Source organism: Mastacembelus armatus, chromosome 8 (genome assembly GCF_900324485.2).
Source record: "Mastacembelus armatus chromosome 8, fMasArm1.2, whole genome shotgun sequence".
Classification (NCBI taxonomy): Eukaryota; Metazoa; Chordata; class Actinopteri; order Synbranchiformes; family Mastacembelidae; genus Mastacembelus; species Mastacembelus armatus.
In genome coordinates, this window is record NC_046640.1 from 16,270,931 (window position 1) to 16,296,977 (window position 26,047).

At 40.1% G+C, this 26,047-nt stretch overlaps 1 protein-coding gene across 6 annotated transcripts in view; it reads right to left on the reverse strand.

Moving 5' to 3' along the window:
- The window catches only part of prkcab (protein kinase C, alpha, b), an 80,884-nt gene that overhangs the window by 26,100 nt on the left and 28,737 nt on the right, over window positions 1-26,047 (reverse strand). For 3 of the 6 annotated variants that reach the window (XM_026324637.1, XM_026324635.1, XM_026324641.1), the window contains exons 4-5: window positions 9,891-9,974; window positions 870-981 (exon numbers count right to left, since the gene is read on the reverse strand). In XM_026324637.1, the coding sequence (XP_026180422.1) occupies window positions 870-981; window positions 9,891-9,974 (196 nt within the window). The remainder of the gene's footprint in view (window positions 1-869; window positions 982-9,890; window positions 9,975-26,047) is intronic. The other 3 variants (XM_026324639.1, XM_026324638.1, XM_026324640.1) reach the window with 1 other exon arrangement.

Below are 26,047 nucleotides of genomic sequence, written 5' to 3' on the forward strand. Positions count from 1 at the left end.
TTGAGGCTAATAAGCATTTACATCTAAAAGACAAAGCCAAATACATGAGGAATCAGAGGGGAGGGAACATGTGTTTTCCTCCTCTGTCCGTTCTTGCCCTCCAACTTTCTCTCTAACCTCCTCTTCAGCCCTTTCCTCCCCTCTGCATTTTCTGTGCTTCTCTGTCTTTCTGTCAAACATCCATCCCTCCTGCTCTCTGCCCCTTCCTCTCTCCACCTGGCAGCCTTGTGAGGCTGAAATGCTGGGAGTAGACAAGGAGATATAAGAGAAGGGAAAACAGCTCCTAATGGCACTGGCCTCCCTGCATCAATTTCTTCTGGTGTGCACCCATCTGCGTTGAGACTGCAACCAGAGATACGTAGATAAATGGACAGAGTAAGAGGAGTAGGAAGGGAGAGAGGGTGGTGGATGGAGATGATGTGGAAACAGTAGGTGAGGAGGGACAGAGGAAGTACAGTCAGGGATACAAAGGAAGAGAGACAGTGGGGAAAAAAATCAAAACATGCTGTAGAGGAATAGAGGCAGATGTAAATGTGGGAGTAACGGGAAAATAATGGGTATAGCAAAGAGGGAAGAAAGAAGTGGGAGGGAGAGGAGAATAAAATTAGGAAAATATAGTGCAGGATAGGATCACACATGAAAAGAAAGAAAGGAGGAATTGATAAAGGAGTGTGGGTGGAAAGAATGAGAGCACAGAGACGACGGTGAATCTTGTCCAGGCTGCAGATGTGGCTGAATGTAGTACAGTACCAGTCTATTCCCTTCTGTTCTCATTAGGCCCAGCTCTAGGGTGGAAACCAGCACAGGATATTGGACACAGGTGCAGATATGCACAAGGACACATGCACACAAATAGGCTGTGTACTCACTGTCACATTTCATCCCTTGGTGGATGAGCCCGTACAGCAGCGAACCACAGTGGTCGCAGAAGGTTGGACTGCCATACGAGTGGATCTTGAACTTGTGCTTGCTTCTGGGGTCCTGCACAACAAAGACAGACAGGAAAAAAAGTGAAATATCATGTAACTGATGGCAAGTTAAGTGGCATGGTGGAGCAGTGGTTAGTGTTATTATTTCACAACAAGACTATTCTGGGTGCTGCATGGGATTCCTCCTGGGTTTCTGACTTCCTCCCACTGTCCAAAGACATACAGGTTGTATTAAACCTCTCTGTACCTCAGAGTAAGGAAACAGCACATAAATGCATCCCTTAAGCTGTGTTTTTTTTCATCCTTTACAGAGCTATTTACTCTTTATAAGAGTGTAACACCATGAATGCACTCTAGGAGAGACTCTGAAAATGTACCTTTTTGAATGTGCCCATTGGAAATACACACTTTTGTGTTTCGTCTGTTGGACAAATTGTTGTACAAACTGTCTCTTCTATGGTATAACCCAACAGTCTGCAACCATCCATTTATTGTAAAGCTATTTCAGTCTGGAACAAAGTGATAGACCAAATGACATTGTTATACTGTACAAACAGCCGCAGTGTGAATATAATAAGATGATCACAATAATGACAAACATAAGATACGATACCAGGAGGAATTACCCAGGAGTACTTGGGGTAATATAACTTGGGCTTAAAAGGAATCGCGTTTGGTTCAAATTTAACATCCATCCATCATCTGTACCCACTTGTTCCTATTTAGCATCACAAAGATCCGCTGGAGCCTATCCCAGCTCTTTTTAGGTGAAAGGCAGGGGTACACCCTGGACAGGTCACCAGTCCATCACAGGGCCACATAGAGACACACAAAGACAAACAACCTCACACACTCACACTCACTCCTATGGGCAATTTAGAGTCACCAGTCAACCTGACATACATGTTTTTGGACTGTGGGAGGAAACCAGAGTACCTGGAGAAAATCCACACAAGCACAGGGAGAACATGCAAACTCCACACAGAAAGGCCCCTGATGGGTTTCAAACCAGGAACCTTCTTGCTGTGAGACAACAGTGCTAACCAACATCCACTGTGCTGCCTTCAATTTTAACATTATTAGAAAATTAGGAAAATTATTAATCATTGCAATATTTCTGTTAATGAGGAATATAAATGGACTTAGAACAGCTGTTCACCACTTTACTGCTTTACTACTCGCCCACTCAGTGATTAATGGAATAAATCATTACAAAGAGCATCCATGTCTAAACTGTACTTTAATGTTAATGAATATTAATGGTGGCTAGGTATTGACTGTATGGTTTTGTGCAAATCGCAATTACTATCAAACATGATATTCTGTCCATCATATCACTGTTAGAGGAGACTGACAGAAATAAAGAAAGAAAAAAGAAAGAAAGAAACATCCAGATGGAGTGGAAATGTCAGGCTGTTATCAGAGCGTGGGAACGTGTAAGGCACAAATACACATCATGCAGCGTATGGTGCCAAGAGCAGTGTAACTGAGCAACTGTTTATCTTGGCCAGAACATCTGGCGCTAAGGCTGAGTAAGAATCAAGCTAATGAGCAATTGGGGATTGATGCTCTGATAGATTCCGAGAAAACATGCAGGACAGTAGGAACTGGGTGAAAAAAACCCATTAGGAATGTTGCAGTGGGATTTGTTATTGTGTACAGGCAGGTTTCACTTGTTGAAAATGGATTCCTATATGTTCCAGTCTGTATTGTGATAGCCAAGGTTAGCTAATTTCTTCAATTAAGCTTCTGCAAATTAGGGTGGGTAAACCCCTGCCAGCTTCTCCTCCATCATGCTGAAATGTGTCAGAGAAGCGGCATGTGTAATTATACAGGCCACTGACTGAGTAAGTGGGCTCCCATCATCGAAATGTGCCTTTGTTCCTTAAACATGATAAATCAAGAAAAAACACAATGGCAGAAGAAGGACACAGAGATGGCACATGGAAGAAAAGTCTGGAAGAAAGAGGAGGGAGGTGTTGGGTGTTTAGGGTGTTATTGGCAAAGGAATGATTCAGTGGTGTGAAGGTCTTGGAAAAGTCTAATTAGCATATTCGGCTTATAAGCCTGCTCATTTTTGTTCCTTTTCAGATAGGTTTTTATTTATTTATTTATGTTTTATTTCTTTATTTATTGGAGGAAGAAAAACAGCCGAAAGGCCTTGTGGTCATGCCTCTTGTGTCCTGACTCTTCTCTTCTTAGTCTTCTTCTTTCTCCAACCCACTGTTGCCTCCTTACTATGCAGTATAAACACTCATTCTTTTCAACTGTTGAATTGTGGGAATACTGAATATCTTAAAGAGTCTTGCTGAGTGAACAATAGACTCCAGGGATTCAGACAGTCACAAAGGAGATCGCCCAGCTCATCATTTCTTTCTTCTTCTCTGACTTCCTACCAGCCCTTTTTCTTACGTCTTTCCTCTCCAAGTCTCAGGACAGCAAGCAGTGGTTCTTTCTTGCCTTTATGGCAAACTTTTTCTTTTTCTCTCATCTTCCTTTGTGTCTCATCTATTTATTTTTTTTTACTCTGTGTCATTGTCTATTTGCCTGTGCTCTCCCAGTGCTCTTATGAAACACATTTGAAACAGAACGGTCATCCTGAGAATTCAACTCTGTGCACACCGTTGCAGGAATTGGCAAGGTGTGAATACATAATCCCTGCAGTCCCCTAGGCTCCTGCATGTGTGGTTGCATGCCTGCATGACTTCATTTCACCTTTTAGGCCATCTCAGGTCCTGCATGCAAAATCTACATTTAACTGGCTTGTCTGATTTGCAAGGCCCAAATAAGAATAAGGTAGATATATATGATTTGTTAGAAATTGTATTTGTTACTACCTCAGTGTTAAAACGTAATCAAGCTGGTGGCTTCACATTTAATGCACAGCTAATAGATGCTTCCATTTACTATATGTGAATTGAGTGGACTTTTACTCGCCTGTGTCTTTCTTTGTATTGATTATGCATCAAACATAATTATATGCATAACATTAAATGTGCAAACACTTGAAGAGGCTGAACACTTGGCAGCTTTCACAGTGGCCCACGCTGCCACATTAAAATGTTTGGTCAAATGAACACACAGTGGTAGATATTTTTGATTTCTTCCAGCAGAGTCAGAGGGCTCATGTTGCATGGTGTGAGTGTAGCACAGACATCCCAGCTGTCAGCATCATCAAATGTTTTAATGAAAGTTTATTAAGACTGACTGAACCATGTGACACTGGCTTGGCTTAGCCTTTGGATCCATGAGCCTAATGCAGGGGTTCAATGAGCCATGCATGAGTGAAATGACTGGGAGCTGGGAGAAGGCCGGAGGAAACTTATTCTTGCTTTTGTCTTGTGAGCTTCTGAGTTTTACCTTTAGGTTTTGTTCAGGTGATCTGTTTAACTATTGTGCAGTGTTTGTTGCTGAAGTTTTGAGAAGCGTGAATAAATGACTCACAGTTAAACATGCAAGAACTAGAACAGGTTAGTCATGGAGCTGAAGCACTGGTGAATAAATGAACACTAAGTAAAAGTTCATGCAAAATACATTAAATCGATTTAAGAGTGGAATGTGGCACATCTAAAAATTGAACATCTAACCAGTTTGATAAGTCATCATTTCAGCCTGTACCTTTCAAACCTCCTCTGAGCCATTTAAATATCAGACTTCATACAGTGCTGGGCAAACATGCTGGCGGACAAACTGTTGACACCATCAGACAGAGCTGCTGAGGCGAAACCAGAAGCGAAGCTGGGTTTCAGTGAAGCGAGATGATGATGCTGCTGCTGAATTCCTCAGAGCGGAACAACAGCCACATCAAGCAGAAGAAAAAGCCAGTGATGAGAGCAGAGTGACAATAAGTCAAACACGGGTCTTGCTAATTATAGTCAGGCGTTGAAGTTGATCGGCACTCGATGTAACAATGTTTAATTACCAATCGGAAATTATTGCCATAAAAAGTAAAAGGGGGAAATGAAGAGACTGATGTGATTTATGTCTGGGGCTAATTGGCTAACAGGCAACGATCCTCATCCTTATAATCATGATGAGAGACTTCCCCCCAGCTCAAGGGTCCTTAAGCAGCAAACTGACTCTCTCCATGGCTGCTAGAAAAAGGAAAAAGCCAACATGTGTCTAAAGGGTGCAGTAAAACATAGAAACACACACATCTCTCTAACTTAAAGCTCCTCTTTGAAATTCTCTTGTAAACAGAACTTATGTTTACATTCAGTGTCACTGTTTATCCTTGAGGTCAAACAAACATTCTTAATGGTTTTTGTTTCTCAAGAACATTTGCAAAGCCGATTCCTGGAATACTTAAAATCGTATATTGTTTACCAGCTGTGATCCCCCAACTGGATCCAAAGAGTAGCAGGAATGTGCATCACACCATTTGTTTGCACAGCAGAAGCAAAACAGGGGCACACTCAGAAAAACATCAGTCTGTAGTCTCCACAGGGCCAAACTCTCCACAGGGCACCTTTCATTTAAACACGTGATATGATCTTCTATCAGGATGCACACAGCTCATTAGATGCTGAATGTTAGACATGGAAGTTATTTATTGAATCCCATATACTACTTGGGAGTGATAGCTGACCTAATGTCTGGTGATATGCTCAGCACTGTATGATTCAACCGACATTAGCTAGAAAAAGTCTTTCTTTCGCCTTAGAAGCCACCTACATGAGAACAGAACAGAAGCATTGTAAACATAGCAGTAGAAAAGAGCTTTTTTTAGGTTTGACTGCTGTCTCAGAGACACTTTTGAGCACCTAAGCAAGTTGAAGAAGTTCAGCAGTTTACCCTGTCATGTTTGATTTTAAACACTCAGCATAGTGCTACTGCCATGAAGAGCAGAACAAAACATTTATAACAAAATTTCTGAATGTAGACATCCCAGATTCTCAACAGTTCAGAGTAAACATACAAACAGAATAGATGCCTGATACGACATTTGGCCTGATATGGATTGGATAACTAATCAGAGGTTTTTCTTTTGGTTGTTTCATTGAACAGTCAGTTTGTGGCGGTCTGTACCACAGACACACACTTTGGATATAACAGCAAAATGGTCCTGAGACATCAATGTGAGGAACAACAGAAACTACAATTAAACTGAAAGAGCACAATCATACAGTAACTGTGTGTGTGTGTGTGTGTGTGTGTGTGTGTGTGAGGGTGTGTGTGTGCGTGTGTGTGTGTGTGTGTGTGTGTGTGCGTGCGTGCGTGTGTGTGTGTGCGTGTGTGTGTGCGTGTGTGTGTGTGTGCTGGGAAGAAAAGCTGTGGGGTAACCAAGTGAACAACTGCATTTACTATGGTGGTAATGGGTTAGAGAAAAGTCAGTGATAGATTGAGAATCACTGGAGAGAAAGCAAACAGAGAAGGGGAAAAACAAACAGAGTAAACCAGCCAGCGGCTTAATAAAATGAAGTGCATGCGCGTGAAAGGCAATAGCAGTACAACAACGAAGAGAGAAGACTGATGAAGAAACGAACAACGAACATTTCAGAGTCAGAAAAATGATGAATTGGTCACTGCGGTCAAGGCTGAAGCTCACCTGCTCGGCTGAAAAAAAACAGATGTTTTTAGCTGAAAAGATTCTCAGTTATTCTTTCCTCAGAGTGTGCACCCAAAATAACTGGAGTTGTCAAGCTACAAATTGCCCACAGACTTGACTGAACAGGCAACAGTCTGACCCTCAGTGGTGAAGGGGACACGCTGCCTATTGCACTGGCCAGTTTGAAAAGTGTGTGCCTGGGAGCATCTTTGAGTGAGAATAAGACAAGCAGAGATTTGTAGTGTTTATAGGTGACTGATGTCTTAGAGAAATGTATAGAGTGAGAGGAAAGAAATAGAAAAAGTCATCCTGAAGGGCTGGTGGTCAGAACTGAAGAGAAAAAGAAGGAAAAGAAAGATGGACAACAAGAGATCTGGATACAAACAGAGACACATGGACAGCGATATGTGTGTGTGTGTGTGTGTGTGTGTGTGTGAGTGGGTGTGCGGGTGGGTGGGTGGCTTTAAAGTAACACCAACCCTCGAGGCCAAGAGTTGACACTTGGCACTGCCAGCCAGCTACTGTGGGCCTCACTAAGCAGGCGTGTGTCCACAGTGTGGACAGAAGGAGGACTGACAGCTTCACCTGCCAAACCTGCTGGCAACAAAAAAACATCTCTCGGTACATATTCCAATTGTAGATGCAATTAACGTTAAAACTGATTGATCTGAGCTGCTCTGGCAAGAAAGCTTAGTGTGCGCTTCACAAAGTTACTTTTCAATTCTGCGACATCTCTCTCTCTCTCTTCACACAAACACAAGCAGACGCTCAAGTACACACAGCCACCCGAGACCTGGGGTAGAGATCGGCTTCACACAATCGATCGTGTCACTTGTAGGAACTAATCTGTCTTCTGACACTGATAAAAACAATAATGAAGCTGTGACTCAGTAGAAAAGAAGGGAAGACAGAGGACACAGGGTGGTAGGAACTGACATGAGATATATCAACAACAGACAACAGCTGCAGACACAATGAATGTGAAGGGAAAAAAGCAGAAAAAGCTTGTCAGCAGCCTTTGAAAGCCGGGAAACACTAAGAGCAGCACAATGACCTGCTCATTATCATGTTATCTCTTCTGTTGTCTCCCAGCTGACATTTTATACACTAGAGAGGAACAACTTTGACTCTGTTTGTTGTCTTTAGTATCGTCTTCATCTCCATGTGATGGCTGTACAGGGAGAAGCTGGTTTCCTTTATTAACTATCCATCACTAATTTAATTAACAGGATGACAGCTATCTCTCTCTCTCTCTCTCTCTCTCTCGCTCTCCACCCACAGCTGCCTGTCAGAGTTTAATGTGCCATCGCCTTCAGACTGTCCCACTGCAGCCTCATTATATGCAAGATAGATTTATAGCCTGTAAATCAGGCAGACAATGCAAAGAAACTTGCAACACGATATTTAAAGAGCGACGTCTTATGAAATAAATGATAGCTGTGAGGTTGTTTTATGTAAATTTAGACTTTTTAAAAATTATTGCGCTGTTGTTCACTCCAGACATGCAAATATGCTACTGTACATGCACTGCCAGGCAACATGTTAGTAATATAAGGCACAAAGATCAGTATCTACAATCTGCAAATGAGCTTAGTGTTATGGAGTTGACACTTATATGGAGTATCAGTTATGAGAAGAAGCATTGGTTACTTCAGAGTAATCACGATCATGATATGATTTATGAAATACAATGTCATGTAACAGTCACATATTAACAGAACTATTATAAAACAGAGGCCATATGCCGGTGGAGGAAGTACTGTAGTACAACAATGCAAAATACTTCATTAAACATAAACTTCCTGCCTTCTAATTTCTATACAAGTAGAAGTATGTCAGTATTTTCAGCAAAACATACTGAAGTATCAAAAATAAACATTGTCACTGTGTAGGACAAATTGTCACTCACAGTCAATGTTACTCTATATGACATTCAATGGTTAATACTCTTTAATGCTTTGATGCACATGTGGCATTTTAATGTTGTTGCTGATTGAGGTGGAGCTACTTTTAAATACTTGCAGCTAGTTCAGTCCAGTAGTTCCCAAGCTAAGGAATGGGCCTCTAAAGTGGGTGATATAATAAATCTGAAGGGTCATGATATGAACAGTGGGAAAGAACAGAAAAGGGGCAACTGGACACAAGGCAAAAATGATGGGAAATCAGGATTATATATTTTTATCATATAATGTTTTTATGTTAAATCTTTATTTGGAATATGAGTAGTGACTATATAAATAAAAAAGCAAAATGTTTCCTAAAAATAATTGTAGCACTATTAAATGTTAAGTAATTGAAAATGGAAATATCTATCTAAAGTACAAGTAGCTCCAAATTGTACTTAAATATTGTAGTTACTTTCTCCCAGGGAGACACAAATAGAGTACCCAGTGAAATCAAACTGAGAAGACACAGGTGTCGGGGCTTAATCTTTCCCTGTTGTGCTCTAATTAACAGTAGAGGAGAGATCCAGTGTTCAGATGCATTCACACTGCACCTCTGAACACCACACATCCTTTCATCACAGCCCAACTTTCATCATCAAACACAACATTTAATTAGCCTGAATAGAATATGAGGCCTGGGTTTATATGCATGCGTGTGTCTCTCTAACATCAGCCGCCGCTAAGCTTTTGTTGCTGGCTTCACACAGAGGCCAAGCGGGGCTTTCAACCTGTAAGCGTGTCATCACTTCCTGGGTGTTGTGCCATGTGACTGGAGGTCTCTGTGACTGCAGATGTCTGGCTCCATTAGGAGACACAATGGTGGTGATAGCCCCATCGCTGCTCAGTGATAATTGAGAAAAAACAATTGTGAGAGAAGCTGAGCTGTTCAGAGGACTTTGTCGAGAGGTAGTGGAGAACCCCACTCAGGGTAATAGGAATCAAGGTTTGCTGAGCAACACAAATAACTACATTCAGTGCCCAAACACATGCGAGGACATTTTTTTTTTTTTTTTTTTTGGTATAGTAATGCAATAAAGTGTAACCTCTTGTATCAACAGGTGGTGTTTTTTGACTCTCAAAACAGTTTATTTTGTAAATCACATTAGCTTATACTTTACAGTACATTATTTAGTTATTTACAGTAAATTATTGTCTTAAAAAGTTTTTCAAAGCAGTTCATTCAGTTGACACAAAAGGACTTGAAGGTATTAAAATGTTTACAAAAGGCCTTAAATATGTTTTCTTGCCTTCTGTAAACAGTAACAGTTTTTTCTTAAATGTGGCTGCAGTTTGTTAAAAGATGTTCCCATAAAAGTTTAAGAAATAGGGAAAACACAAAAATCTTTCAGGTCATCTGTCACCTACCTTCCCATGTGCTTTGCAGCAGTCCCCATTTTACACCCAGTTCCCCTGGTGTGTTTATTAAAGCTCTGACATGCAAGCCAACCGGACTCTGTGTTAACATACCTGCACGTTAATCACTGCGACATCGCCACAAAAACCAAGGAGGACAGGTCCCAGGTGGCCATCTCTCTCTTTCTCTCTCTTTCTCTTTCTCACACACACACACACATGCAGAAACTATGTTTAACCAGAGCACAATATAAACACTGAAGACAAACTTGTGTACTTTTATAACTGTAGCTGGTACGCATGCATGTGGACACACACACACTTTTCTATTTTCTAAACTGACAATATAAAACACTAGGAAAAATGGCATCCAATCATGCAGTATCTGTCACTCACATGACCTATTAATACTTTAAGCTGCCCTATGTAGCATTTATAAAAGCTAAAGTACCATAAATGGATGGACTTAAACAACTTTTTAGCTAAATGACACACAATGCAGTAAAAAAAAAAAACCCAAAATTTACAAAATGAACTTAGAGAGAGAAAAGTTATACACAGTGTTTGTGCTGAACTGGACAGTAATATGAGCATGTGTGTATCTGCCCCTCTTGTATAAAAACATCATTAACCTCCTGATATTGTACACATCCTTCAAATTAAAATCAGCACCCACAGGATGTGATCATAATCATCTCTTTGATAAATCGCTCATCTTCTGTGTTGATGATCACTTTGCACAAGTGCTTATTTGTGTGACGTCAACAAGTAAACAAACCCAAGAAATTGCAGAACGCACATCAAGCCTATATGGCACACATGAGACAGAGAGCTAGCTATAGTGTGTAATACCATAGGAAGTAATTACACACATAGCGCTCCTCAGTGGAGTCAGTCACATCAGTGTGTGTGAAGGTTGATAATTTAGCAGTGTTTTGTATCACACGTTTGATTACATTTTGTCAGCCTTGTTTGTTTGTCTTGAGTGTAGCAGTCAATATAGGCATACTATATTAAAATGTCATATATAAAATGTTGTTACTGTAAAATGCCAACATTATACCCAGTGACATATAGTGTAAAAGAAAGATTCAGAGCAATAGATTTTAAAATGTTATTTTTTGAAATAGATTTTTATCTGTTTTTTTAGGCTATACAACATACTGAGTTCAAGGGAAGAGACTGTGCAAAAACTACATTATCTATAGCATTTTACTTTTAAGTCCCAATATTCAGGATTTTTAAATATAATAATAAAATTGTATAATATCTTATAATCCAGTTGTATGCAGATAGTTGTATTATCATTATATTTTATAATTCTTTACACATAAGGTCTGGAGAATCCAAATTTAATTTTGACTTTAAGGTCTTTATGTATTGTAAACCCTCTGACATTCAACTGTGCATGTGTGTTTGTATCTATCTTGCATGTGCATGTGTGCATATGTGGATTATGTCAGATGCCCAGTAGCTGGCAGAGACACCACTTTGACCCATGATGTTTCTGTCCAGCGCCCAAACAGCAGACGATTACCGCCATGCCATTTGATTGTGTGCGTGTGTGTTGATATCAATGTGTGTCTGTTACTATTTACGTCGCTGCAATTACATAAGCAACACAGCTGCTCTTTGTATTTCCTTAGCAGAAGTGCATCCAGTCAGTTACACCCAGTTTATAGACTTGCACCATCTATCCAACCACAAACCACTCTGCTGCACTGTAGAATCTGAACCTGAATGCTTTCAGATCATCTAAGAACTGTGCAGCATTAGGACAAAACAATACAAGATCAACAGCTGGCCTTTCAGTGGGTTGCTAATACATGAGGTGTTAGTGAGAACATGCTCATTTCTTACATATTAAACTCATGATTACACAGAGGGGACTGAAGCTATGAGGTGTGTGGGTATTATATAGACCTACAGCTGTACTGTTCATTAAAAATAAATGGATATTGCTAAAATCTGTGCACAGGTACAGATGGAAATGCAGCAATATTAGCAAAGCATATAAGCTATTTTTAAAGAGAACCAATAAGCAATAACAAAAATAATTGGAGAAGGTCTTCAGTTGAAACTGTCAAGTATTGTTCGTGCCTTGCCAATGCAAAGATTACAGTGGGACTAAGATAGTACAACTACAAAAAAAAAACAAAAAAAAAACACGTTTTTTCATACAAAATAACTATGCAAATCATAAGTTCATAATCAAGATTGGAATAAGCAATTTTGACTGTATGTCTGACTGTATAGTTAATAGATTGCTGTAATCAGACCTTTAGTTGAAGCATGCTTACATTAGAGATTTAACTGATTGTTGCTTTTCAACGTATATTTTTCTGAGAGCATCTGTCTATATGACACATAGAGGCTTTTTCTAAAGGCCAATTCCAGCAATGACAGTATAATCATATCATTCTGCTGTAAGACTGTAGCTCTACTCTGCTCTAACCTTTCATCTACAACAGATAAATATACTACAGTATAGGCTTATTATAATACACTAATATTTAGTACATTGCATATTTATTCCTCTGCCCCTGACAGTGGAAATCCTCATTACAAATATGCACTGGGTCCCATATATTAATGTGGTGCAGTGTTGCAAGATGCAAGAGGAGATTATATGTCAAGATATTACATAAGAAATGATGAGGACATGAACATGTAGTAGAAATATTGTACATGGCACAATAGTCCAATTATGCAGCCGATTATTTCACACATCAGTTTTAACACTTTCTGGCTCAACTGATCGATAATTTGAGGCTATGGCGCCTGTGCTGACCTGATTGCATTGAAGACATTTAGAGAATATTAGTGGTTTAAGGGTTTGGGCTGATCTATTCTTGTCAGGCTGTGTGTCTCAGACAGGGCTGACTAATGATCCAACAGGCTCGGACACGGCAGGAGGGATCAGTGACAGCTTAATGAGGCCACAGGGCTTCTGTGCTTACAGAGGCAGACAGAGAAAGAGGAGGGCAATGTGGTGGGAGACAGAGAGGAAACAGGAAGGTAAAATGAGCAGAAAAGAGAGATATGGTGTAAAAAGCAGAAAAGAGGAAAGGAGCATAGATCAGAGAAGGCAAACCAAAGAAAGGAACAACAAAGAGAAATAAATGAGAGAGTAGAATGAAATTAAAATGAATGTATGCTGTAAGGTGTCTCACTGATGTCCTCCCACTCTTACCACCCATACATTTCTGTGTGTGTGTGTGTGTGTGTGTGTGTGAGCTTGTGGAGCATCCCCAATTGCTCGGTGCATTTAATTATCAAAACTAAAGCAGAGTTCTTTTGCCTCCTATTTATCCTCCTCCTCTTTCTGTGTTGGTGTGAGATGAGTCACCCGCAGTAACGGTTAGGAAGGGCTGTCCCTCCTGTCGTTGCTGCTGGAGATGGGAGCACTATGGGGTGCGAGGTAGTTAGGCGTGCATCAGCATGTTCACAAGAGACAGTGAGCGAACAAGGCAAGAGGGAACAGGATTCAAAAGAGCGGGAGCACTAAATGATGAACATATTCATGGCCCAGATATTGTTTTTATTTTAACTCCTGAATGTATAATTATGCCCCACAACCCTTCATTCTACACAGTATATGAGTGCATCAAAGTAATTAAGATTTTCTGAACTCAACTTTCAAGATCTTTACATATAAATTCAAATGGCAAGGACTCGAAGCTCGTCACACATAATTTACAGTTTTGATATGTTTAACTAACTGTTAACTGTCATGTGTAACCTTTTTTAGGATGACCGTGTCAGTTGTCAGTCCTCTAGTGCCACCATAAGACCAACATTTTGACTAAATGTCATAACTATGAGATTACCATGCCATCTGGCACACACATTCATGTCTGTTTTCACAGGAACTGTTATCTTTATGTCACCAACAGACCACATTTAAATTTATTCAGAACTTTGGTTTATTATCAACAAGTTTTAAAATTAGCTAGTTGTTAGAAATAACCAGATTAGTCAGGAAAACAGAGGGAAACAGGAAACAGGAAACAGAGTTGGGGCTAGACCTGGTCCATTGTGAAATATTTCCAATTATATGTGTTCACACATTTTGTAGCACAGCAAATGCCACAGATCCCCACTTGTCTGTAGAGGGAAACTGGAGTATTACAGGTCATACAAATGTGGCCATCTCAGTTATTTGTTTGGTGCGAGTCAATAACTGCATATGGGAGATGTGTCACTGTGCTCTACCTCAGACTACAAAGTAGGACGCCAGTTGTGGCTGTTCTCTGGGGAGACAGTCTTGAGTCATACACCAACCCCCAAACCCTCAAATATCCTGCAGCAAAATACTAACACAGAAGAATGAAAGCCCACATACATACCTGCACACCTTAACACGGATACACACGTACTGACACACCCATAAAGACCCAAATACATCCATTATGTAATCCTGAAGTAGTTGACGAACCACCGAGTAAGGACGCGAGGGAGGAAAGGGAGGAAAGGATGAAGTGAGTGAAGTTGTACAAACTGCGGTGGCTTTGTTGAGTGAGATAGAGACAAACAGTGGTGACCTTAGCATGACATCTCATCCTGTTTGGGCCAGTAGATTCACCTGAGTAGCTCCACTTCTCAGCAAGACATTACAGTATCAGTCAGTGGTTCAAATGTCTTTTGTCATTGTACACAATATATTGTTTGTCTCTCAGGAGTGAAATTACGTTGTAATAGTGCAGCGAAGTCATAATTTATGGAGGAGCTTACAGTCACTGCAACTTTGACACTGAATATTTGCCGTTCACATCTACCACTACTTTGCTCCCAGAAGCCAACTTTGGTTTCTTTGGATCATAACTACTATGTTCCAGTAATGTTGATAATGGTCTTATCAACAGTTTAAATACTAAATTTTATTATATAACTACATGTGGTGAGAAATGCATAGTTTGTAGTGACAAATCTTAAGGCTTGTCACCCAACTTTGAGGATCCCAGTTTCATGACAACTGTCAGTGTGTGGGGTATATTAGACAGCAAGTGAACCGTCAGTCCCTGAAGTTGATGTGGAAGCAGGGAATAGAGGCAGGTATAGAGATCTGAGTGACTTTGACAAGAGCCGAATCCGACTGACAGCTGACTGGGTCAGAGCAGTTTCCAAACTGCAGGTTGTTTTGGGGTTCCTGGTCTGCAGAGGTTAGCATCAACCAAAAGTGGTCTAAGGAAGCAGTAACAGGCAACAGATTCATGGGCACCCAAGGCTCACTGATAACCAGGTTGGCCTACTTGTAAGATTAAACTATTACATTTAAAATTTTAAATATAAGTAACTGGATGTTGAGTTGTTCAAGTGACAGTTTTAATCTAATATCACAGTCTGCAGTGGGATATTTCAAGACCAATGTGCATGGGCACATTAGGAGGAGTAGGTCAAGGTAAATGATGCATCAATGAGCTAAATCCTTATAGAGTAAACAAGTCAACAGGTTGTGACTCACTTTCACAGGAGCAAAGCTGGTACATGACACCTCTTGGCCAATTTTGAAAATCACCATGAACAGCGGAAAGGAACATGAATTCTTGGACTGGAATGCAGCAAAACACGGTTACATCTCTTCACCCCCCTCCCCATCTCTCGTGTGGTCCCACCCTGGTGATGACATTAAACACTGAGCTGCCTCCACCTCCAGTCTGAGGAATAGGTCAGCTCCCTGGCTGCCGTCTGCCTGCAAACACACACTGTTTACCAGCTCGCTGGCAATTAAACACAAATTCAAGGGTACACACTAAGTAGATGCAGAGGCTCATACCCACATATCATGCACACACCTGGTGTATTGTGAGTCTATAAATTATTCATAAAACACCAATCTAATAAATACAATTGCATGACTTGAGTATCTTGAAGTGCCTAATAATGCTATATTTATGTCCTAGCCTAGGTTAAGCTTTTATTACTGTTTGGATTGGGCTAATATTTTTATTTTTTATATTATTCTGTATATCCTCTCATGAACACACCAGCAAGTCACATAGCTATTTTTCTTTTCTATTACACTGCTGTGTGTGTAAGGCAACTGTAAATAAAGTTTGGACGTCTCATTGTCAGTATTTGCACCTGTCTAAGGACATCCTCAGAGGATGAATTAAACTCCTTAAGCGCAGTGTGGTGACTACACAATATGAAAAGTTTAACCAGGCTTAACACTTCCTCAATGCAGCACAGTGTCAAGCACCCATTCCTGTTGGAGTCCTTGGTAACACACAGGGCTGTTTTTTGACAGAGTTGCTTCATTCTCTCCATCATTGATATAGACACGAATTAGAGCCTGTTTAAGTATCTCTTACTAATTATGGACATGCAATAGATTATGGAAAGAAATGTTTGGTAAAAAGTGCTCTGTTCAGGCTGTAGGAGAATGCAAACATTTCTATTTCCAGTATTGTTTGCACCTGCTGACTGAATACATTTCACACACACACACCACAGGCTGGAGGCAGAGCGAGATTAAGGCAGGACTCACATGCTCTCTGTGTGAGTTTGTGGATGCTCATCTATTATACAGAGTGTTAAGAACTGCATTTATGACAGCAAAGCAAGTCTTATGTCCCTGGTCAGTCTTAGCTGTAATGACTGAAGAGCGATGAAAGCAAACTGCAGAAACTGCAGGAAAAAAAGTGATGAACTTAAGGGAAATATGAAACATGAGGACAAAGGGAAGGAGGGAGTAATAATGATTACGATTCCTATGCAATACTTTTAAAGAATTTACAGAATCACAGCTCAAAGTGAAATCAAGGCTTCATATATTCATTTATTAGTGTGTCAGGCAGCAAAATGAACCCTGATATCAGTTTGGGATTTGTTAAATGCCAAAGAGTAGGAGACACAGCCATGCCAGTGGCATTTAAAAGGGAAGTGAATACATGATAACACTAAATCCACCTTTGTGATCTATAATCTCCATGCATGCCAAAGCATTGTTATCCACATTAATCATCAGTCACAAAACCCAATTTAAATTTTATGAAATTATGCTCAGCGGTGAGGTGTTGTTCATGCACAGCCATTAAGTTCTTAAATCAGGTTAGGCTCTGTGGTATGCTTCCTCATCTCAAATACTTCCCAACAGGCCACTCGAGTCTTTCACCTGCTGAGAGTGCATGTTTTATGACTATTCATTTTCTACACTTCACCCCAGTAGGGAGCAGGATCTGGCACTGTCATTATTCTGTCTGCACTAAATGAGCTTCCATTCATTCAGCAATTATATCCAGCGATGAGCGCTTGTGTGTCTGGAATGCTTAAAGACAAAATAAGTGTCGTCGACATGAAGTGCACCCACAAAAGCTTCTGCTGTGTGAGTGGATAGCTGGACCTTTTATTCAGACCAGTGGCACAGACTGGTGAGGGTTCTGGATGCAGCAGGAATCATGTGGTATCATGACACAAAGTCAAAGTACTAACTGATACAAGCTACTTACAAAGTTCTCTAAAAGTGTGATCTGAAACTGACCAAGCTCTTGAGGAAACAGAGGAAGTCCAACTTAAAAGAGATCAAACTAGCTTAGTGTGAGGACTACAATGGGTCGCAACAGTGCAGCGTGTCAGCCCAGGAGAAATGAACATGTCAGGGAGGCTAAACTCGAGAGTTCACCTTTCTAAGCAGCTCCTCTTTTCAGTAACACTAGAGCAACGAGCATTTGCTCAGACTGACATTTCTGGGGCAGATATCAGCGTGTTTGTGTGTCTAAACTGACTGAGAGATACACCTCAAAGAGAAACGAGATTTTGGCTAAAAACAGTTGACTTAAAAACACACAGAGATCAAAAGATCAAGAATTATTATTATTATTATTAATGTGCTTTAATTATTTAATTCCTAATGAATTATTAATGTTTTAGTTTTGAGTGACTGAATTAAAAGGCACAAAGGTCTTAGTGTATCTGTTGTTTCAGCAGCACTGCTATTATAAAATCTGGTCTTTCTGCTATCAGCTACAAAGGCTCAGTAATAGTCAATTTTAGTGGTCAGCCAAACTAAAATTCAGGTTTACAGTTTTTAAAGAGAGATGGTATAGGAACAGTCCCCGATGTCAGCAGATAACATTAACTTGATACTTTTTTGAGGTCATACTGCCCAGTAACTCAAAGCAGACATGGGTCTATTTTTTTGTTACAATGAATAATCTAATATATCAAATCAAATATAAACCCTACAGTTTTGTATTAAAACCTCATTTAACATAAGTGACTGACACAAGCTATGAATAATGTCTAGTTTCTATGTTGTCTGGTTAGAGAAGAAGAAAAGAAAGAACCAAATAATGTTGTGAAGGACCAAATGAGGGAAGAGAGCAGATGCAATTGATAGAGAGAAGGGCAGGTCGCCCACACACACACCATACGGCCCAGCAGGAGGTAAACACACATGCAGAACATGGAGAACACACCAACACTGGCAAACACAGTGCCACTCACACGTGTACATGTACACAAGTGTGATCATGCACTGTAGTGACATGTCATCGACATACCATTTTTACAGTGTGTGTGTATAGATGTTAAGGACACTCACAGGCCATTTGGTCTCTTCATGAGGCATCTCTTGCAGGCTAAGCTAATTATGCTGCATCTCCACTGTGCCCTGATTACCACTCCTCTTCGTCGCAGCCCAGCAGGGATTGGCCTTTTGACATGCAAAACATACTACAAGCCACATTCTCCTCCTACTCTCCTGTCTTTAGCATCTTCACCCCTTTTCTCCTCCATCCTTCCTGCAGGCAGAAAACCATCCAGCTCCCAGACTTCCCCATTTGCTCTACTTTTCCTTCCTGTGGGTTCACGACAGGAGAATTGACAAGAAATTTCCCCCACTACTCTCCCATTTTCTCATTTTTGTTTGACCTCCATGTATTGTTTCCTACTTCATGTTACTGTACTTACCAAGACAGCTACATATGTTCTTATGCCATGGCCTTTCCATCCTCATTATCCACTACTCCTCCCACATTTTGTGCTTCTTTTAAAGACGAGGACCTCAGGTGCAGCAGCTCTCTGGTCTTTACCTCAGGAGAAGATTCACTAAATTCCTCTTAATTTAATAATGGGACCACAAAGCCCATACCTCATATTCCCAATCTGCCTCTGGCTTGATGTAACAGTTTCTCATTTGCTAAGTCTTCACACTCTTTATACTTGCTCTTGTCTTTAGCTACCCATGAATTTCACTCCATTACTATAAACCTTTCATTTATAGCCAGCCTTCCATCCCCTCTGAAAATGTCAGAACAAGGCACATGTCAGCACAGTTTGATTTCCCTTATTAACATGAGAAAATTAAATCTCATCCACACATGTCCTACTCCCATTAATTACCATTTTATGAGGAGAGGTGGGCATAATTGGCATGTGGGGCATCCTGATAAGCCAGACAAATGGATCTACCTGTGCTGAAATATCTCTGAGATGATCAGGCCTTAATTACCATCCATAATAAATTTATTGCTCACACCTGGTTGGAAAAACTAATAACTAACCTAATAAGAGAACCAACTGTGCTAGGAAACTGTTTCTTCATTAATACCATGACTCTTCAACCTAAACAAGACTGGAAACCAAGTATCCTGTGAGTAACATACTGACTGTATGGGCTGAAATTAGCCACTGGCTTTAATCAGCATAGTGTCAACTAATATTTTGTTATTCCATTGCTGCAGTTGTAATTTATTAACATAGCTTGGCCCAAATGTCAAGCTGAAAAGCTCTAAAAAAAATCTTCCTGATCTAACTGCTTCACACGTTTCCTCTTTCTGCGCTCCCTTACCTAAGGCGTCTGTCATTGTCGGCCTGGGAGTGGATTTTAATGAGCTGCACTGCTAATAAGCAAAAGGAAGATCCACTCATCACGCATGCTGCAGAGCATGCACAAATATACAGTGGATATGAACACAAACACATGCGCACACAATGGTATTACATAATCTATTAAACATGTTTTCTTCGTGAAAGTACACAGACGAGAGTGTAGGAGACAGTTTTGTTTTGTTGTTTTGTGCAGCTGTTAGGGCCATATCTCCTGTTTTATCTAGCTGATGTTAAGTATGTTGGTACAGAGCAAACAGCATAACAACAAGGTTTCTGTATGACCACGTAATCAGACTCATCTCATGTGCAATGTACAAGAGAAAATACTTCATTTGCCAATCTGCCTGAGTTACACCAAGAACTGCAAACTGAAACTATTGGAGTCGAACACAACATTTTATCAGTCCCATTTATATGACAGAGTGTAGTTCCACAATATAGTTTAAAAAATTACATCTTCCAAAATAACCATAATGTTGAATCAACATTTTTTCAACATTTCTAATAGTATTTAAACAAAAACTGAACAATATTATCTTCATGAAGGGAGGATGTATTGGAGGACTGCACTGGGTTTAGCTAGGTGTACTGTACCTAATAAACTGACAACTAACCTGCCATAATAAAACACACTAGTGGCAAGAAAGAGTGTCCCCTTATCTGCTATGTGTGATGTACTTTAAAATTCAGCTGTCACAATTAATGATGCCCTGTGGAGTTTTTACTTTAGAGTCAGCAAAGATGTATTCTCATTACATGGGGAAAAAACAAAGATCTTGTGCTGTGCATTTTATGTTGGGTGCAGATGAAGTTGCCAGGTTTGATAGTTGATAGTTCAGCAAGCAAATGTATTTTTCATCTGGTGCCGATCACAAGGGCATTTTGTTTTTGTAGAGTTCACATTCACTAAATCCTTTGCACAAATAGGCAGTTGCCATAACATGCAACAGCATTAATACAAAAACACTCCTGCAGATAATCTGATGTTAATATTTAGTGTATTAAACTGTAGGTCAGGCAAAACAACAATTTAAAATCTTTACTTTGGGCTCTGTGTAATTATGATGGCATCTTCTCTGTTTATGAGATCTAGAATAAATTAATAATTGAAAATAAACGTTTGGTTTGTTGGGCTTTGATGGAATCTAGTCTGAGGTGAGTATTATAAGCCAGTATAGACAACAAAATGCCAGCTGTGGGAGACTAATTGCTGGTTTATTGCCCCAGTGGCTCAGATATTTGAAACTGTGCCCCACCCACTGCTGTGCAGGGCTGGTGCTACTGTAACAGAGGCAGGCATTTGTAGTAGTCAGCTGTGCTACAGTACAAATGCTTTTGGGAAGGTAGACATTTTCAGACACAAGTACAGGGGGGTGATAGATAACAAAGGCAGAGAAACCTGAGGTGAGGAGAAGTAGACAGTGAGTGAGAGCCAACAGAGTTGATTCTGTCTCTTAGCGCAGCCTGGGGACAGTCATGCAAACAGTGTTCTTCACACTTCAGCATTTAGATGTGCTGCATTTAGGAATGTGTGATGTTTCCATTTGCATGCCCTACCAACAACAGTGATAAGAAACTGTCTAACACCAAGTGTATTATATCTCTGTGCACTCATATTAAAGCAGGGAGGTGTAAGCATGGCTGTGTAATCAAGTATGAGCATTTTAGTATAATACACTTCTGTTTATGTGAAATTCTCACACAACAGCCAGGCATTTCAGAGCCAGAGATAACCTGTAAGTAAAAAAGATGTAGAATTGTAGATCTATTTTCTACTCTTCAGCCTTAGGACAGTAGGTGTGTCAGCAAGTCCCCCCCACAAGCCCCAACTAACACATTGGCTTATGTAACCAGGCATGGCACTAAAACTGCAGATTACTCATTTTTTCCAGCTGTTCAGACATCTGAAACTTTTGAGTAATGAAATTATGCATTTTGATGCATTTAATATCAACAATGCCTCAAACAATGAGCCCTGACAGTGACACTATAAATATCCTCTTCTAACTTCTGAGTAGCAGTCAGTTCAGTGGTAGCAAAGTTTAAAAAATGTATTTGCATGTTTTTCTTCTCATTGAGAGCAATCTGTGTGAAATTACCAGAGGCTGTGTCAGGCAGGGACATCTGGTAAGCCTAAAGTAACACTGCTTACTATTTAACAGTGAGACAGATTGTGATTTTTGACTGAAGAGCTGCCTCATGTCCACAGCAACTCTGTGTAGTGGTGTTACGTAATTGTGACGTGTGTAATCCAAAGACACGATCTGTTCCTGTGGGTTAACAACACGCAGACATTAGTCTGTTAAGCTGACCTCTCTGATTGCATACTGTAAGGAGTTCACGTCAAATCAAGTCATCATCTCTGGCTACTGTTGTTTTGCACTCTGCAGCACGTGTTGATATGCTGAGTGAGGGCAGACTCTAACATTAAGCTATAATCTGCTCTCTGTGCACTTCAGCATCAACATGTGCAGAGATCTGACGTGTAAGCTGCTGCAGTAGGCGAGCTAGCTCACTCTCCCAGCTGTTACTGCAGGTCAGCGTTGAGTTGCTGGAAGGGTAATGGCATGAAACTGGCAGGCTAATGGTGTGAGACACTAACCAGGCAAGGCTAATGCTACCAGGGGACTTTGCTAAGTCACTTGTTTATATGCAATGAGAAAGGAGTGATTGAGGAACTGAGTTAAAGGACCAGAACCTCTCTGAAGTCCAGTAACTGCAAAAAAAACCCAAAGAAAGAGTCAGCTGTCAACAACAGGACAAAGAGAAGGAAGGAACAAGGGATTTGCCACGTTTCAACTCACCGCCTGTCAATGTGTCAAAGTGATGTTGAAACATCCAGCAACTCAACTCTCTTCATCGGGCTCATTGTGATGCTCTGGGTCTATCTTTCCTAGTCCCTCTTTCTATACAGGTTGACAGTAGGTATATGACAATTGACAGGTACTGTGCACAAGACAATAAACCACCCAGCCATCTTGGATTTCTGCACAAATAGCTGGGAAATCGCAGGGCATCATTAATTTTAACAGCTGGAAAATCAATCATGCCATCAAGACAACATTAATGTACAGTTTAAAAGGCATCTAAGAAAGTGGCTTTAGTCAGAACGCAGTAATAATAAGTCAAAGATACAAACGAATGACATGAAAACTATGAGATTCAAGTTACGTCCTTTATGATATGAAACACAAGACAAAACTCATTGATTTTTTCCTCTTTGCCTTTGGTTGATCTAATTTTTCCCTAATTGGCGATACAATTAATTGTTTAACATTTCATAAAGTCCAGAGAGACTCTTCATGTACAAACAAAAACCAACAGATTTGTAACCATGGAATTTTTATGATAATGTAGTGGGGTTTTAAAGTACAAACAATAATATACAGATTTCATACATATTTGAGTGCGTCTTTTGTGGATATGTCATCATACAGCAGCTGTGTACTGTATATTTGTAAAGTAAGGCTGTAACTGTAGTTGTAAAGATATTGTACATGTATCGTTAAGTCCTAAGATCTTCACAGAGGAGGGTTTATGGATAGCCTTTAGGTGACAGAAACTTACAGGGGACGCCACATGTACTGTTCTAAATTCAACAATGCAGCTTGTGCCATGGTGTGTTAATCAGTCTCATCAGTTGACACTAGATGGCTATGATTAGAGTTACATTGCTCAACAAAAGCCAAAAACGAGCCTCAAGGAATCTCACTGACAAACTGCAGCTGAATTACAAATGACCTCATTTGGACAAAGCTGATCGTTACCTACTGAAGTGGAAACAGCTGAGCTGGTTGGATTTTTTTGCTTGCAGTTTATTTTTACACTATGGCTTCTGTGTTGGAAAGAAAACATTCTCTTGATTGGCAATTATTTTTTATAAAGTTACAAACATTAGCTTTATATGTACTTTACATTGTAACTAATCTAAACAATATGTCTACAGTAAAGGCAGCATATTACTCTACAGTACATATATCCCTAGTTGTGGACCTTTATTATAGCAACTACATAAGAAAATGCCATATTTTTGATGAACAGAGATAAACAATGTATCGTAGCCCCTTAATAATATTTTCCATGCAAAAAACTCCTTACTTTCTTTCCCTTCATTTCTAAGCAATGTCCTTATGTTTCCCGGGTGACTGAGGGCGCCTCTTACTCTACCTGCCATACCAGTTAAGCTAATAGTGTAGTGTAGGTTTCAGCAGAGTCAAAAGTGTCAGTGTGGCACTGATGACTGCTGTAATTAGGATCAGATGGTGGAGGATTGGCTGTATTAGTTTATGTACATACTAAACTGAGAGTGCTTCGCAGTTTAATTTTGCACGGGCAGAATGAGTGGGCACAGTGAACTAAATGCATTAGATTGAAAATCTGAAAGTGTTATTGCACCTTTGACTATACAGTATATAGTTAGGATGTGGCATATTTTTTATTTACTAAATGTTCCCACAGATTTATCAGTATAGTTGACAATATAGCCTTTTTCCAAATCATGTTTTCAGATTATATAAGAGTGGTTGTTTGGTTTGGCAGGTGTACATGGGATTACTGGGTCATGTACTGTAGCACTGAAGAGAATTTGATATTGTGTGCTCAGTAAAACCTGGGTGAGGTAAAAAAAAAAACAAAAAAAAAAACAATATATGAGCTCACCTAAACCCTGTGCACCACTTGACCTCCCCTTCTCAACCTCACCTTGAACCACAACTCCACACCAAAGTTTGCAAGTCACTCTGCAGGATACAGGAATATGGATGCCTGCTGCCTCTCACCCACAGCAGGTGAAGTCAGAGTAGGGAGGGATTAGGTAAACAATCTGTCCCTTGTGTCCCACCTCAGTGAAGAATGGAAGTGATCTTGCAGCAAATAGGAGGGAGTGAAAGGTGCGATAGACAGACTGTCTCTGCAGAACATAAGTGCTGATAAAACACAGACTGACCTTTTCATGAACTTGGTACAACTCTGTGCACTTTGTGCATCCTAGATAAAGCGCTCAGGTTTTAGAGAACACAGGTTTTCTAATGTACAAGGAGATATAGTTGTTGCACAAATGGTCTAAATTTGGTAATGGAGAGGTTTTGGGGTACAGAGCCAAAGCACAGAGTAACATATACGCTCCCAAAAAGAGCACAAAAAGACAAGCAAGTTTAATTGTTGAGGAAACAGTTCAGCTGAGCTTGGTCTGAGACAGACTTGGTCTCAAACTCATATTCTTAAGTGCTTTTTTCTGATTCTTTTGAACAACATGATATTTTCTTAGTATGCATTCATTAATTTGAGGTTTTGTCCCCCATTAAGACAAATACTGGCTAACAGTGTGCTTATTTTGTTAATTGCAATTTTAAATTGAATTTCTTTTTTGTCATCATTATTGTACATTTTAAAACATTTTAATTCTCCATACATTACCAGAATTGACTTGGTTAAATATTTTTAATTGTCTTTATGATTAGATGCTTGACAAACACACATACTTGATTGACTTAATTGGAAATGTTGGATTATGTTGTTGTTCACCTCATGGTGTTGCATTTTAATTCTGTGTTGACAAGTTAACGTTGGATGTTTTGCCTCATTGATTTTAATCACCAATGTCCACAAAACTTCCACACAAAATTTCTACTTCTCAAATGTGTAAAAAATGCCAGAGTTCTAGTAAAGTAAAGACACATAATATACAACTCATGGAACAGGATAGGAAAAAAAAGTCAGTAAAGGACAGACGTTCGAAAAGAGGATTTGCTAAGGAGAGTAACAGCCCTTACAACCCATGTAAAGCATAATCACCCCACTTCCACCAAGCAAAACTGTCACTGAAATGAAGCAATATCATAAAAAAAGAGAAGACTTTAAAGAACTTGATCTGGTCACAGATCTGGGCCTATTACGCACATGTAATCTGGTTGTGAAACCTATATTGTTTCTCTATGGGTGAGTCACGTTCATTCACTGGATCCAGAGTGATCCTTGACTGATAATAGAGCACTATTTACCACCCACGCCTCTCAACGTACTGAATGAAAAACAGAAAGAGGAGAGAGAGGAAAAGAGCACCTTTCACTTAAATGCTAATGCCAACATGTCTCTGTTGTTCTGTGAGTGGATCAAAGCATCTGCTGGACAGATGACGCCATTCACATACTGGGTCACTCTCAACCCACAGTGCAAAAGGGCAGAAGGTCTATGTGTGTGTGAGCAAGAGAGAAAGCGACAATGTGTGTCTGCGCCTTAAGCCATATTCGGACATTCATGACACCACACTGATTCAGAGGCTTAGGGGCAGAGATGGAGGAGTGTAGATGGAGGAATGGTGAGATGGAGGGAGGAAGAGATGGATCTGTGCTGGTGAGTCACCATCACTCACTCTGAGGTACAAAGCACAATCAACAAGTTTCACTGCTAATCAGGAATACTGGAATCTTTGCATTAAT